The sequence below is a fragment of the Cornus florida genome, unplaced genomic scaffold, assembly GCF_030987335.1.
Source record: "Cornus florida cultivar Cherokee Brave unplaced genomic scaffold, ASM3098733v1 CherokeeBrave_3.0.0_Hap2_Chr06, whole genome shotgun sequence".
Lineage (NCBI taxonomy): Eukaryota > Viridiplantae > Streptophyta > Magnoliopsida > Cornales > Cornaceae > Cornus > Cornus florida.
The window spans coordinates 10,025,325-10,042,214 of NW_026775576.1; the positions used below are offsets into that span (position 1 = coordinate 10,025,325).

Sequence of the window (16,890 nt, forward strand, 5' to 3'; positions counted from 1 at the left end):
AAGTCCCAAGTAAGAAAAATCATAACAAGAATTTCATGGAGGTTTAACAAAACAGCTTCACAAAACATACATATTCAGGTGAGTATATAAATAATATACATATGCATTTAATTAAAACATTTAATAAAAATCATTGAAACAAAATCACTCCATGCCATTCAAAGTATAGAGAATTGTATACTGAAAAAGATATATTTTCCTCACTGAATCACAAAGTCTCAGCCGCCTATGCAGACTCTCAGCTACTCTATGTCCTCAAACTCGGCTCTCTCTCTCTCTCTCTCTCTCTCTCTCTATTTTTCTCTTCTGTTTTCCTCGTACAAACCTAAACACAGGCACCTTATTTAAAAGTCATTCCACCGACTCCATACACACGGCAATACATCTCAATGCACCCTCAAAAAAAATTGTCAGACAAAATACCACATTTGAACCACAAAGTACATTGGCCCGCCACCATCACTTTCATTCTTTTCATTATATACATCGCGCCACAACTACAACATCAGCCCATTACCAGCCCACGCGAAGAAAACCAAAGCAAAAAGAAAATTTGGTCAAAAAAAAGTCTTCAGCGAGCCCCGCTCCACCTACCTTTCTTTTTCTCTCTCTAAGTCGGCCACTCACTTTTGCTTCCTATCAGACCAATAGATATATACCAATGTTAAAAAAAAAAAATGAAATCAACTATTTCAAACATCATTTTAAGTGGATAAAACTCCAAAAAAATAATAATCAATCTCTTATAATTAAAAATTATAAAATAAATATAAATTAAACTCTTAAAAATCCAAACTATCACAAAGACATGGACATCTCAAGCATCTTTTATCTTTAAAAATTCAAAGCTGATATATTTATATAATTAATGGATTAAGAAAGACGAACTAAACCAACTACATCTAAATATATTATGCATTACTCTTTGAAAGAAAAAAGGGGAACAATAATAAATTTTGTGTTGTGGTCCCCCTTCAATCTATCCATAGGTGGAGGACCCTTCGTCGAGAAATTATTGCTTGCAACTGTTATTGGTACAACAGATGTACGAGAGTAGTTGGATCATCACTGTAATGACGGGCTCTACCTGATCCAGCAGAGCCATGCATCCGTTGCACCAATAATGATTGCATTTAATAATTTCTCCCCTTGTCTCCTTATTTGGTTCAAACTTCAAAGTTTTGGGCGCTTTTGTCAAAACACGCTAGGGAATGGAAGATTGAGTTACTGTTGATTAATGGAAGTCCTTTGACAACAGGTCAGAATATATCACATCTTCCATCTTCACAACCAAGAAGCAGTGAACAGAGTTATTGGGACTAGCTATGGTACGAGCTAGCTTGATGACTCTTCTTCTAATCCATGTTCTCATATTTTACTGTTCTTGTAGCATACAATTTTGTAACGCCATAGACACAATTACATCAACTCAACCCGTCAACGACCCTGAAACTATAGTCTCCAGTGGCGCCACCTACAAACTGGGATTTTTTAGTCCCGATAATTATACTAACCGGTATGTTGGTATCTGGTACAATGAGATCTCTGTGAAGACTGTGGTATGGGTCGCCAATAGAGATAAACCTCTTAATGACTCTTCCACGACTCTGATAATATCCGAGGATGGCAACCTTGTGGTCTTGGATAGACAGAAATAGATTGTTTGGTCATCAGATGTTCCAAATTCTTCGGTGAATCCAACTGCCCAGCTTTCAGATTCCTGAAACCTTATCCTGTGAGACGAGTCCAACGGAAATATACTATGGGAGAGTTTTGATCACCCTTCTGATTCTATGTTGCAGGAGATGAAAATTAGTACCAACAGGTTTACAGATAAGAAGACTCAGCTGACCTCATGGAAAAGCCCTACAGATCCATCCACTGGAAAGTTCACTTCTGGCATCAATCCTCTGAATATTCCAGAAATTTATATATGGAGTGGTAGTTATTCGTACTGGCGCAGTGGTCCATGGAATGGCCAGTCTTTTATTGGCATACCTGCAATGTTTCCTGTATACAATAAAATATATGAATTTGTAGACGATAAAAAAGGAAATGTAATTTTAAGTTACAATTATGTAAATGAGTCTTCTCTGTCATACCATTCCTTGAGTTCTAATGGAACTCTTGCGAGGAAGCAGAAGAGAAAAGGAGAGGAGACTTGGGAAAATACGTGCTCGTCACCAAAAACTGAATGTGATGTTTATGGCAAGTGTGGTCCTTTTGGAAGCTGCAATGTGAAGGGTTCACCAATTTGCACCTGTTTACAAGGGTTTGATCCAAAGGATATGGAGGAATGGAGTAAAGGAAATTGGACCGGTGGATGTGTAAGGAGGAGACAATTGCAGTGTAACGCTGGTGGTGGAAAGGGCAAAGAAGATGGGTTTCTAAAGTTAAAGACAGTGAAAGTGCCGGCCTTGGTTGAGTTGGTTTTTGCTGCTGAAGATGAATGCAAAAGCCAGTGCTTGAATAATTGTTCTTGTATAGCACATGCGTATTGTAGTGGCATTGGTTGTATGCAGTGGAGTGGAGACTTAATTGACATACAGAAATTTTCCTTTGGTGGAGCAGATCTGTACATTCGTATCGCATATTCAGAACTTGGTAAGTTTTTTTCATCATCCTCAAAAAAATAAAATAACAGTAATATGTGGTCCTAAAAATCCTCTATTGCTTCTTCTGTTTGTTTTACTTGTGAATTTGAACCATTGAATATGCTACATGTTAGCCACCTGACATTTGTGCTCTAGTTTTAAGTATGCGTTCGTCTAGTTTAATAGCATAAGTATAATTCTTTTTCCCATTTTCCCACAAAAGAAAGCCATGGAAATTGTCTAAATTTTTATTTTCTTAGTCCATATTAACTCAATTACAAATTTCCTTTTGTTTTATAGAGAAAAACAGAAGCACAAAAGTAGTAATCCAAATTGCAGTGCTCAAAGGGTCAGTAACCATTGCAATCTGTCCCTATTTTTTTATGGAGGTGGACGGCTAGCCCAGGAGGTATATGCTCACTAAAATTAGCTAAGGAGATTAGCACATATTTGCTGTTATTATATAGATATATTACCTACTAAACTCTGAATCAGGAAGGAAGAAAAAAAGAGAGATGTTGCTGCCTATGAAAAGGAAAGTGAATCCATATCGTTTGAATGAAAGCTTGCATGGAGACAATCTAAACAAAGTTAAACTCGGAGAGCTACACATTTTCAGTTTTGAGATGCTGGAAATTGCAACAAACAAATTTGATGTCGCCAATAAGCTCGGGCAAGGTGGTTTTGGTCCAGTGTACAAGGTAATACTTGTTCATCTGAAAATTACCAAAAATAAAAAATAAAAAATTCCATTGAATCTTTACTTTCAGGGAAAATTGCCATCTGGACTAGATATAGCTATTAAACAGCTTTCAAGATCCTCCGAACAAGGGCAGGAGGAGTTTATGAATGATGTTGTGGTGATTTCTCAACTCCAACATCGTAATCTAGTTAGACTTCTTGGCTTCTGTGTGGAAGGAGAAGAAAAGATGTTGATTTATGAATACATGCCAAATAAAAGCTTAGATGGATTTCTCTTTGGTTTGTTCATGAAAAAGCTCTTTATGTTATTTCTAGTTATTTTATTTTTACAATCTTAACATATTGAGGAACTTAATTGCGTTGAGAAGACAAAATGCCATTCTTTTTCTAGTCCTTGGGGAAGTTTGTCTCAACATCAATTTTATTGTCCCTACAACTTTAACCAACTTAAATTTTCTTTTCTTCAATATTCTTTTAGATCCAATCAAGTAAAAATTTCTAGATTGGAGAAAACGTGCCAGCATTATTGAAGGGATTGGTCGTAGCCTTCTTTACCTTCACAGAGATTCCAGATTAAGGATTATTCACAGAGATCTTAAGACGGGTAACATTCTGTTGGATGAAAATCTAAATCCAAAAATTTCAGATTTTGGCACGGCAAAGATTTTTGGGGGTAACCAAGAACAAGCCAACACTAGAAGGGTTGTTGGAACCTAGTAAGTGCTTTTTGCTTTGCCCAAAATGATCAATCATTCATGTGATAATCCTTCTTTCTCATGTGGGTACTTCAACTCAAATAATTTTATTGCTTGGGCTTTAACGAGTCTAATGACACAATGTAGTGGCTATATGGCCCCTGAATATGCAATGCATTGAAGATTTTCAGAAAAATCTGATGTCTTTAGCTTCGGAGTATTGTTGTTAGAGATTGTAAGTGGAAAAAAGAACACTAGCTTTTATAAGGATGAGCACTCTTTAACCCTTCTAGGATTTGTAAGTTTACTTGAACTATTGCCTCCGTTACTCCATATGGTTTCCTTTTAATCATTCTAGTTTCAACGTTTCATGGTTGTGTTACTGTGTCCAGGCCTGGAAATTGTGGAATGAAGATAGGATTGAAATGCTAATAGATCCAACAATTTCTGATCCATGCTTTCAAGTTGAGATCTTGAGATACGTACATGTAGGACTGTTGTGCGTGCAAGAATTCGCAACTAATAGGCCAACTATTTCTACTGTTCTTTCAATGCTTAGTAGTGAAATTGCTAATCTTCCAACTCCGAAGCAACCTGCATTTACTGAAATATTGGGCCTCTCAAACAAACGATCTTCTCAAATGACCCGAAGAAGGAGATTTTCTACAAACAATGTAACTCTAACAAGCATTGATGCCCGTTAGCATACAAATTCTTGTGAATGCTTTTATTGTATATAAAGACTATAGTTATGTTCAAAGTTCAAACATAATTATGTTCTCATCAACTGTATTCAAAAGTCAGTGTTTGCCTATATATTCTTTGTTTTTAAAAAACATTTTGGGCAACCGGGAAAAGTATACAAGTCAACATTATCATTGTATATATATGTATTTTTTCCTTGGCAGCCAAAGAAAAAAGGGTAAAATGCAAAAAAACCCCTTGAACTATACTCTCTCTCTCCCTAAAAACCCCCCTGATCTTTTTTTTTTTTTTTAACATTTAACCCCATAAACTATCCAAATTTTTGCAAAACTTACCCACTGGTAAGGTTCCGTTTGGTTCCTCCGACTAAATAGGCGCGTGATAATCACATGCCAGGGCTATAACTTTAAAATGACAAAGCTACCCTTATTGTATAAAACCAAAATTTTTGATACTTTCCAAAAAAAAAAAAAAAAACCATCCAAAATTAAAACCTAAAACAAAATGAACCCCAAAACGTCGACTCTCTCTCTCTGTATCTTCTTCCCCAACCAGCCACTTCCACCATCCATGGACACCACCACCGCCTCTCCCTCTCTCTCTAATCCAACTCCATCTCTTGAAGAAGATGAGAAAAAAAAATTAAGACAAACAACAACCCCCTCTCTTTGTTTTCTAACCCTAGGAATCCAACTTTTCCTGCAAAATTAAAGAGTTTGCAACAATCAACACCCCCCTCTCTCTCTTTTTTCTAGACCCTGGAACCTAACTTTCCTGCAAAATCAATGCAAAAGAAGAAAACACACAAAAACACACACAAACACACATCGCAGAAAACTCTAAAATTAGGGTTGAACACTCTGCAATCCAATCGGGTTGGGTCTCAGCAGGTGGGTCAAAATCCACAAGCACTGGACACAGCGATGATGATGACAAACAACGAAGGCGACGACGGTGATCTAATTGGGTTTCAATCTGAACATCAATTCGGCGACGAGACGATGCTCTCGATTTGGGTTCGCTAAAACAAGCAATTGGGTCTAATTTGAACAATCAATTCGGCGACGAGTGAAAGGGGGGTGTGTCGCCGGCTGAGTTACGGTTCCGATGAGGAGTGTGAGGGTATCAACGGAAAGGAGTGGTGAGGGTTTTGTTTGGATTTCAATCCCTCTGTTTCATATTCAACTATTTCTCCCGAAAATGCTTCCTCTTGATATCTTCAATTCTCTGGACAAGCACAGATATATATATATAGACACACATACATAGAGGGAGGGAGAGAGCTACTGTTTATGCTGCCGTAGTTGGAGTGGCGAAATCTTGCGGTTAGGATTGATGAAGAAGATAAACAGTGTAATGATAAGGCTGTGTTTGGGTAATTAGGTGTAACAGTAAACTAAGGTTGTGTTTGGGTGTGATTTGGGGATAAACCATCAAAACTGCATCGTTCCAGTAAAGGATAATTTTGTAATTTTCTTTTTCCGGTGATGGAAACTTGCCTACTGTCCTTAAATGCAACTTTTTAATAGTTCAGGGGGGCATTTGTTAATTCAAGGCGGTTTTGTGCAATTGGTTGATAGTTCAGCGGGGTTTTTTGCACTTTACCCAAGAAAAAAAAACAAAGAAAATCGTCAAAGTCGTTGCGTTTGATTAAATCATTAGATTTGATGTAAAAGTGGGACTGCCCTAGATGCAATTCAACGGTTAATATTCCAAAAGCTGATTCAAGGAAGCTTCAAATGCATGTTTAAATGCTAATCGTAATAATATAGTAGTAACAAATTAAATTGACTAAACACAATCTTGATTTGAACAATGCTAGAGAACCATGGTGGGCTTCATTTCTTTTTCTTCTTCTTCTTTTTCCGGTAAATAAGGTGACTTCATTTTTCTTGTATGGCCTTCATCTTAATTAGAAATATTTTTCTGTAACTTTAATGCTAATGTTTTTCAATGGTTTAAGGGTCTGGATTTAAAAGTTAGTTTGCAAAAACTGTAAGAATCTTCTGTATTACAAATTCAATGCTGATTTTTATTTTTTTCTTTTCGGATTGGTAATTTAATGCTGATTTTGGTGTATAATAAAATGTTGATGAGTTGGGAAAATAAATTTTTCCATGACCTAAATTACAAATTGAATGCAAATTTCAGTGAATTTCTTCAGTAACAATAAGCACTGAAATAGTGTGACAACTCCGATTTTTAAGAGTTGAAATTTAATTATTTAATTATTTTTAATTATCAAGATTGATTATTTTATTTTGATTGAAGACTTTTACCCAATTGGAGATTCGATTATGATATTTTAGTTTGTAAAGGATTAAACTTGGATTATTAGTATTTTGTGCCTTTAGTACTTGTTCTTACTAGATTTGTTTTCATTTTTTTTTTTTTTTTTTTTTTTTTTTTTTTTTTTTTTTGTGTAAGATGAAAAGTGAGTCTTGAATTCTATATATGATGCGTACATACATATATTTGTGGATTGCATGTTTTTTTTTTGTGATGTAGTCAGCCGAGATGGAAAGGAAGGAAAAAGATAGAAATGGTGACGATTCTGATAGGGTGCACTAGGACAAGGATGAGAGTAATGGGTTTGATTTTCACTTCTTTTATATATATATATATATTGGTGAAAAAGCATGCTGCCAACGAAATTGAGAGTAAGAAAATTGAGGTGGTTGATGGTTAAGTGCGGGTCCCACGTGACTTTGTTGTTTTTGAAAAGAAATGGGTTTTGGCTTTGATTTTTATGGAAGTATATTATATTTGTGATGAAATGTTATTTTTTTAATGTCAAATTTTACATATATTTTTAAAAATCGTGATTTCTGTGATTACATATGTTAATATTCTATTTTTATTCTAATATTTGTCAGTGTTGTTGAACCTGCATCTAGTTTCTAATTATTTAATGCCTATTAATTTTAATGATTTGGGTGTACATTTTGAGAAAGAGATGAGTTAAAAAACCAATTGGAATGAGTTGAGTAGGAAAAAAGCTAAGCATATCATTTTTACATTGTTTATCAATTGTTTATTTATTTATCTATTACTTCGAATTATTATTATTATTATTATTAAAACAAGATCAATGAATATTTAGTTTTTTGTTTTTGCTTTGGAATCTTCAAATGCTAATGGAGGTCACTTACCTTCAATGCTTTCAATTTGGTATGCCCATTCTTATGTTTTGGGTTATGTATGGAAGCTTAGTTATTTTGGTTAATTCGTTAACTTATTATCCAATTTATTAACATTGAAGAAACTCAAATATAATAATTTTTTTTTATTTTGTGGATGTTTAATTAGTAGTGATGTGCAACAAGAAGAGAAGGATTCATCTGTTTACTGTAAGGTCATCCGTAGCAGCTTCTTCGAAATTTTGCTCTCTAAATTAGCTACGTCAGTTTTTTCCAGAGTCACGTATGTAGTTTCTGTTCTCCAAATTAGTTTCTATTCTCCAGATTTTTACGCTGCTGCAACCTCTTTGGATTTTCGCTCTCTAAAAATAATAATATTTTTTATTTTATCAATGACTATATTTATAACGACTATATTTTAGTGGCTATTTTTTTCATCGTACATAATAATTCATTTACTCATCATTTGAGAATCATCACTAAATTCCATCTCTTTTATTGTAGCAAAATATCATTATCCATCTCCTTCAATTTTGAAATTTCAATGGCTTCGTCATCACAAACTTTTTCTTTTCTAGACTCAAATTCTTCATCTTCGTCATCTTCTGAATCATCTCACTCTTCAAATGACTATTAACGCATTAATTGAACGAAATCAAGAATATTTTCAACAACTTTTGAATTGTGTGAGGCCAGAGATAGTAGAACAAGTCTTTCAAGTCCATAAGAAGCAGAACATTCATCGTGACTAGGAGGGAAGCCATCTTCCATATATTTTTCAGGAATGTCAACCGCTTAAACGACGTCCACCTAGAACAAAAGCGACGAAGCAGCGCTGAGATAAAAATAAAGATTCGAATTCAATGTGTAGTTTGTTCTTAAACAGTTTTAATGATCTTAAATCCCGTATTGAGACAAAATTAGATAATCTTATGAATGCAAAAATAATGCGAGAGGTAAGAAAAATGGAGAAAGAAAAGACTAAACAGTTGGAGATTCAGGAGAAAGTACGGGGAAAAAGAGAAGGAGATCATTCTAATAGATTCAAATTCGATGCCAACACCAGAAGGGCAAGAGTGGATTCATATGCGACAAAGGGAGATATTAGAATCTATGCGACAAAGGTTGTTATAGCCTATTTATTTACTTAATCCAGGCTTGAAAATTGTATTGTTTCTATTATTTGTAATTGTTTTTAATTCATGTAATGGGTATTGCATTGCATTTTTTTTTTTTTTTTGGTTATTGTATTCCATAATGTAATGTATTGTTTCAAGTTATAAAATATTTTTACCAGTTTTATATTATTGGTTCCTTTTTATTATTAAATAAGATAACAGTAAATAATTTGTATAAATATAGCAGTTAAGAAAAAATTTAAAAAATATTTATATTATTTCTAATCCGAAAAATTGCAATTTCATAATAAATATTCTATTACATAAATTTCATAACATCTTCATAGTATTAAAAAATAATAATAATAAAAAAATAAAAAAAAATTTAAATGTCTTAATCACCAGAGTAGTTCCATATATCTTCAATCAAATCTTTCCTCAACCACGCATTTGTCTTTCTATTGTGAATCTGGAACCTGTGAGTGTAGATTTGTACCACTAAAATTGATGGGTGTTGACTAAAAGTGGTAATCCAGATTGTCTCCTCCAATGGCGAAGTCCATCTTTCTAGATTAGTGTACCGCTCATCTTCAGCAATCATATTGTGAAGGATAATGCACATTATCATTATGAGGCACAAATCCTCTTTCTTCTAAAAGATTTGATTAGTCCTTGCGTGATTGCCCACTTGATCTATAAAATCCCAAAAACTCATTCCACATCTTTGTAGACCTCTTTTTTTTTTAGCAAATAATCTTTCTTTTGCAGTGGTTGAGTGCAGAATGCTCTGCATCAAAGTTGCCCACTTAGGGTATATACCATTAGCCATGTAGTACCTCATTTGATGTCCATGCCCATTCACCAAAAAATTAACCGGGATGATACTGTTGAATACTAATGAATGATACAACACATTTATATCATTCTGTGAACCCGACATTTCAAAGAATGCATGCCAGATCCAACACATTTATATCATTCACCACAAAATTAACTAGGATGATACAGTTAAATACCAATGAATGATTCAACACATTTATATCATTCTATGAACCCGACATTTCAAAGAATGCATGCCCGATCCACAAATCTTTTGACGCAACCACTTTCAATATGAGAGTATCCCTATGAGAGTGTCATTTGTGTATGCCATGCCACTCCATTAGGCAATTCTTCCACTCCCAGTACATACAGTCGGTAGAACCTAGCATACCTGGGAATCCTCTCTCTTCCCCTTCTTGGAGCCGTTGTGCTATGGTGGCTTCGTTGGGTGCACGCATTTTCTCCTCTCCATACATAGCAACAACAATATTACAAAATGCCTTCAAGGTTTGAATGGCAGTGCTCTCACCGATTTTAATATACTCATCACAGTGATCAGCTGCACAACCATATGTAAGTATACGAACAACAGTTGTTATCTTATGTATGAAAGATAACCCAAAACGACCCGTCACATCCCTTTTTTGGATGAAAAAATCGTCATAAGCTTTAACCTGATTCAGGACACAAAGAAATAGTTCTCATCTCATCCTGAATTGTCTGTGAAAGTACTCCGGTGGATATGTGCAATTCTCGGTGAAGTAGTCTTTCATTAACTGACGATGGCTTCCCTCTTGGTCAAGATGAATGTACCACTTCTTACAGACTTAAAAGACTTGCTCTACTATCTCTGGTCTCACACAATTCAAAAGTTGCTAATCATAATCACGATTTCGTTGAATCAACGCGTCAAAAGAGTCATTCGATGAGGGGGATGATTTAAAAGATGAAGAATTTGAGTCCGGCAAAGGAAAAGTTTGTGGTGACGAAGCCATTGAAATTTCGAGATTGAAGGAGATGGATAATGATATTTTGCTACAATGAAAGAAATTAATAAATGTAGTGATGATTCTCAGATGATGAGCAAATAAGTTACTATATAAGATGAAAAATATAGCTGTTGGTAAAAAAAAAAAATTTAAATAAATAAATTATTATTAAAAATTTATTATTTTTGGAGAGCAAAAATCCGGAGAGGCTGCTGCAGCGCCAAAATTTGAAGAGTAGAAACTCCTTATGTGGTTGTGGGAAAAGCTAATATGGCTGATTCAAAGAGCAAAATTTCGGAGAGTCTGTTACGGATGGGCTAATACCACGAGGACTTTCATGGTAGGAAGGATGGGCCCCACCATACCCCAATGCCGCTGCACAACCAATCTCTCCCTTTCTTGCCAAAAAAGCACTTTGGCGATGCCATTGCAAACGGCCTAATGGAGTCCTAGAATGTGTGGAGAGTGGAGAATGATATAGAGAGAAAAAGATATTGTTCAGAGAGTGTGTGTAAGATGTTAGAGAGAGAGAAAAGAAAAGAAAAAAGAAAAGAGAGGCATCCAAACGTGGCACAAGGGTGTTAAAACATATAGAAGGCTATGAGGGGCATTCTGGTCTTTTGAAAAGGACATTTTAGGTTTTTTAGCAATTTTATTGGGTCATAATGGCTATAGGGGCATTTGGTTACAAATTTTTTAATGTTAGGAATTTATATGGACATATTAAATAATAAGGATGTTTTTGTATATAGCAAAGGAGGTTTTTTGCACTTTATCCAAGTGAAAAATACTTAAGAGTGTTAACATGAATCTAGTTTCTTAATGGGAAAATCAAGTCATTATGGAGCAATGATGGTTGATTTGACCTTCTATTTTAGAATCGAGTCGATTTGTACTCTGTGTGTACTCTCTCTGTCTCTATTTACTATACTCTTTCTGTGCAATTTATTTTTCTCTGTAATGCCTTTTTATGTGGATAAGCTATTTGAGGCCTTGCTTGATAAGTGGTTGTGCTTGTAAGTTAGTTTGTTCTTCGATCTTTTCTGGGTTCATTGTCGTGACTCGGGTTTTTATTCAACCTGTTTGGTAAGTGCTGAATCGAGGATTGACCCGATAACGGATCCAGATGTGGAAGCAAGAAACAAAATGATGGTCTTCCAAGGCACAAAACACCTCTAAGACCCTAGGATGACCCTCCATGAGGTCACAGAACTCAAAGAAAGTATGTGCGGAAGCAAAAGATAAACCAAAGCCTTACAAGATATAGATCATCTCTCAAACACAATGTGACCTTCCATGAAGTCACAGAACCCAAGAAAATAACCAGAAACAGAGACTAGGATTAAAAGATTAAATGGCACCCTATGGCACCAATGACAACCAAGGGAACAAATTCTAGTTCAATCTAGACCATGTATGCCATTAAATGGCTTGAACAAGATCAACGAGATCAAGTGGAAACGAATGAAACACAGTTAACCTGTCTAAGCAACAAACCAAACAAACTCACAAGGCAGCTCCATTTCGGTCGACCGAAATGGAGCTTTGGTCTGCCGAAGTGAGCCAGGAAATGAGAAGGAATGAGCCTTTAGTTCGGTCGACCGAAGTGACAAACTGGTCGACCGGTTTGAGGCTCGAGCTAAAAGATGGTGCTTTGGTCGACCGAAGTAGAGAACCGGTCGACCGAAATGAGCCTCTACAGTGAAAAAGGCTACTGGAATTGGAGTTTTTACTGAACAATTGAAATCCAAAGGAGTTCGGTCGACCGAAACAAGCCACCTGTCAACTGAAACAGGTCGAAAAACTAAGAATCAGGCCTGCTATGCACTAAATGATGAAAAAATTCCTAAGTCTCATTGGAATCCTCCATGGCATGATCAATTTGCATTATAAGCTAATGTGTGATGATGTGAACATACACGCAAGTGTAATATGGCATTTTAAACATGCTACAATGGCCTATGGCCTTATTACATCACATTTACAAGATTTGACATGCCAAACCTCAAAGTTAAGAAAAATTACATTTTTAAACAAAAGGTGGCGCCAAATGAATACAAGTGCAAATATGAACATGCTTGGCCCTTGGCCTCATGTTATATATGTTGAATACAATGAAAAGAGTGTACTTATGTACATATTACACAAATGAAATCAAAGAATACAAGTTTGATACATAAGGCTACCAAATGATATTTTATGCTAACACTTGCATGAAATGGAAACTCGAAGCTACAAACCATCCCAATGAATGACAAGCATCACGAACTAAGTCTTCATACCTGAACAAATCCCCTAGTAACTTCGGGGTGAGTAAACAAGTTTACTCGTAGAGAATGAGCATGCATCGACTCGATTTCTTTAGAGATTTTTAGACTACATGGAACAGTTCAAGATGGTCATACCACCTAACGCCTATGTCAAAATGAGACTCAGGGAGCATCCTAAGCTACCCTAGAGTACTAATAACAAGAATCATGATACACATACATGTATGAAACAAATCAAGATTGGGATAATCCAAGGAACACAGCAAGGAGGATGCTTGAATACGAGCTAACAGGGATTACATTATCGATGTAACTAACATGATTGGGATATTTCAATTAACAAGACAAGAGAAATGCGTGAAATCAAGATCATGGCATAATATCTATGCAAGTAAACAAGATTGGAACATTCCAATTAGCAAGACAAGAGTAATACATAAGATCAAGAATAATGCCTAATATCTATGCAATTAAACAAGGATAGAATATTCCATGAAACACGAAAGAGTTATACATGAATCAAGAACAAGGCATAATATCTGTGCAAGTAAACAAGATTAGAGCATTTCACATACACGACAAGTTTAAATTTTCAATGAATAACAACTTGAAATTTAAAGAGTGAAATCAATCAATGTAAAAAAACTCGGATATCAGCCGGATTAAAACCGTACTCTTGAGATCACTTTAGGGTTACTAACTCATTGGTACCTTTCCCCTAGTGCGCACTATAGTGTAGGAGGACATTCTCCCGTACTAGAACTAAGTCCTAGCCATGTCAATTCTTGATTTATATCCCAAGTCCCAAAATCAACAAGTTGTGCAAACCAAGATAGTATCAAAATACAAGAAATGCATTAACCACGTTTCATGCACAACCAAGATTTTGGAACACACAAGTCATGCCCTAAGTTCTTAACTATAATGGCATGTGAAATGTCAAGAATTCGTAGTATGCATCTATATAGATTAGAGCCAAGATATATATAGCACATGGAATCCATTGAAATAAATATACCATAAGTATAAGATATATGATTTAATTATTTACTAAACAATACATGAATAATTAAATCGTTCCAAGACAATTGTGCTAGTTCATTAAACACATTAATGAAGTCAAGATACAAGGGGTCATGATTAAATCAATGGAAGCATAAAAAGGGAACTTAATCTACTCAAGGGATCAAGTTATCAAGATTTCAAGGTAAGTCCAAGTGTTCTACAAACAAGGCATGTCAAGGATCATGTCAAGGTCAAGTCTAATATCAAGTTACAAGTTCATTTCACACAAGACACTACCATGTGAATTAAGTTCCATACAAAGGAATTAATTAAATATAAGTTTCAAAACTTATCCAATTATTCTCAAGTTGATACATGTGAAGGAACTTGTCAAGAAAATCATAAATACTAAGTTAGAGACTTAAATATGCTTATAGAACCATTGAATAGATTTTAATTAATTCATTTAATTAAAATCTCTAGATTTTGAAATTCATCCAAATGATCTTAATTTAATATATGTTATACAACATGTCAAGATTTGATTTAAAAGCATGATACAAGTGAATTCCATGCAATGTACGGCCATGAGTATTAAACTTTAATATTAGAAAAATAATAATTGAAAGGTTTCAAAACCTAATCAAATATTCTAGATTTAATATATGTGAAACTATTTGACATACATATCAAGAATATCAAGTCGGAATTCAAATGAGATGAATAGTATGCATGGAATAAATGAATTAATTAAATATTCTCTAGATTTTAAAACACCTTCGATTACTCTCAAATTCACCTATGTTGAAGAGCATGCTAAGGCCTAATACAATATGCTAACACACATTGATTTCAAACTAGTTAAAGCCACATGAATTAAATTTTCACTTAAGATAAATATTAAATAAAAACTTCATTACTTATCCAAAAGCTCTCAATTTAATATATGTCAATGATCATGTCAAGGGATAACATCCTATCATGCCACATGTTTAAAACAAACTATGGACAACCGGAAAAATCAAATCTCATTCAAGAAAATTAAATAATAAAATCTCTAGATTTTATATTTAAGCATGTAAACAAGTAGTATAAGCATCAATATCATGCCATATAACAAGAATATAAATTATAACACCCCCTACCTTGATTTGAGATGAAAACCTCAAAGGCCCACCGAAAAAAAAGTGCTCCGAATCCGATAATACCGAAGGGTTTTGTCGGGGACAACACGATGAACAAGAATCTGAAGGAAGCCCCATAAAAATCACAACTTAACTTCAAACCCGAACTCAAAATTTGGTCAGAAATGGGTTCTAATAAGGGTGAAAGGTAGAGCTCGTCGAGGGAAACAATAAACGTAAAGGCCGAAGACTTTCCACTTAGGAAATCAAGTGGAGGAGAAAAAGAAAAGGTGGCAGCCCAAGGAGCTCCCATGGCTGCCGGCCAAGAGGGGGAGGAAGATGATCAAAATCTGACTTTTCTTCTTTAAGTCCCCTATTTATAGAAAATCTCAAAAAGTGCCCCGAAAGGGTCCCGCCGGGTCTGGAAAAGTGAAATTTGAGCAAATGCGCTCAAACGGCAAAACTCCGTGAACATTCAAAATGAGAAAACATGAACAACGGAAGAAACGGCGTCAAAAACCGAGTCTCGAGCAGAGAGACATGCCCCGAACAAGTTCGGCGGCAACCGGGGCCAAAAACTCTGAAACTGGAGAAAAACGACCAAAACGGAATTCTAAGAGTACATGACTAGACAAAATGTGAAAATTAATCCCGTACGAGGATCCAGGCTCCAGATGAGGCATTTTTGCAATAACTTTCGTTAATTACACAATGACCCCTGCAAAAAGGGTTAACTGCACTAATGCCCAAGAATGAAAATATCTTTCAAAAATATTTTCTTAACTACCCCTGAAATAAAATATCTTCAAAAGATATTTACGAAAAATACCCAAAGAAAAGAAAATAATTCCAAAGAACTATGCATCCATGCCCCTAAGGACACTGGGAGCAACCAGAGTACTTTCTCGCAAAAGTAAATATACGTATTTCGTGGAAACCACTAAGGATGAAGGCATGTGAAGTTAAAAACTAACTTCGAGCATGAAAAGTGAGGTTTTGCCAACAAAGTGACAAACGGGGAAAAGACAGAATATGGAAAAGGACGAAACAGGGAAAAGAACAAAAAGTGAATAGTGTCCGAAAAGTGAAAATGTGGAAATGACTCGGTCCTCAAAGGAAGTTGTTAATCCATACGAAAGAGTCTCAGAACCATTTCCCAGCACTCAAGATGACACTATGAGATAAGAAACTGAAATCAGAAAAGAAAATTAAACGGAAAAAATTTATTCGTAAAATTTCAGAAAAAGGAAAGGAAGGAAAATGACCGGGTCATTACATTCATTGTTTTGTTGTTGATTTGCTTCTCTTAATCACCCATATGCTTTAGATTTTGCATATCTGTGTTTGTGTGTGTTTTTATTCTATATTTTCCGATCTTTCTTGTAGGTTACAATTTCTTTGTGTGTCAGTTGTTTGGAGCCGCGTGACTTGGTGTTACAAGGGGCCATTTGTCCCACATCGGATCCGGATGGGAAAGTGATTGGGTATAATAGGTGTGTATGCAGTACTACCCAATAGCTCGAGATTTTGGGTAAATGGACAAGCACCCAACCGTTACAGTTGGTATCAATACTACCTTGAGATTTTGGGTAAATGGGCAAGCACCCACTCGTTACACTTGGCCTATGTAAGTGATGAGTGGAGTTTGAGTTGGTTGAAAATGTGGGTTTTTTAGGGTTTTATTTTTATTTTTTTGGTTTCTACTAGGCTAGAGGTGAAGGCAATG

General features: G+C 35.3%; 1 protein-coding gene across 1 annotated transcript; it reads left to right on the forward strand.

The window, feature by feature from the left end:
• Positions 1–1,325: 1,325 nt before the first annotated feature.
• On the forward strand, positions 1,326–4,695 carry LOC132313819 (G-type lectin S-receptor-like serine/threonine-protein kinase At1g11330). The gene is made up of 7 exons (XM_059812762.1): positions 1,326–1,637; positions 1,803–2,604; positions 3,090–3,295; positions 3,365–3,575; positions 3,799–4,012; positions 4,202–4,289; positions 4,384–4,695. Exons 1-7 carry the CDS (start codon positions 1,326–1,328, stop codon positions 4,693–4,695), a joined length of 2,145 nt encoding a protein of 714 aa, XP_059668745.1.
• The last annotated feature ends 12,195 nt before the right edge of the window (positions 4,696–16,890 follow it).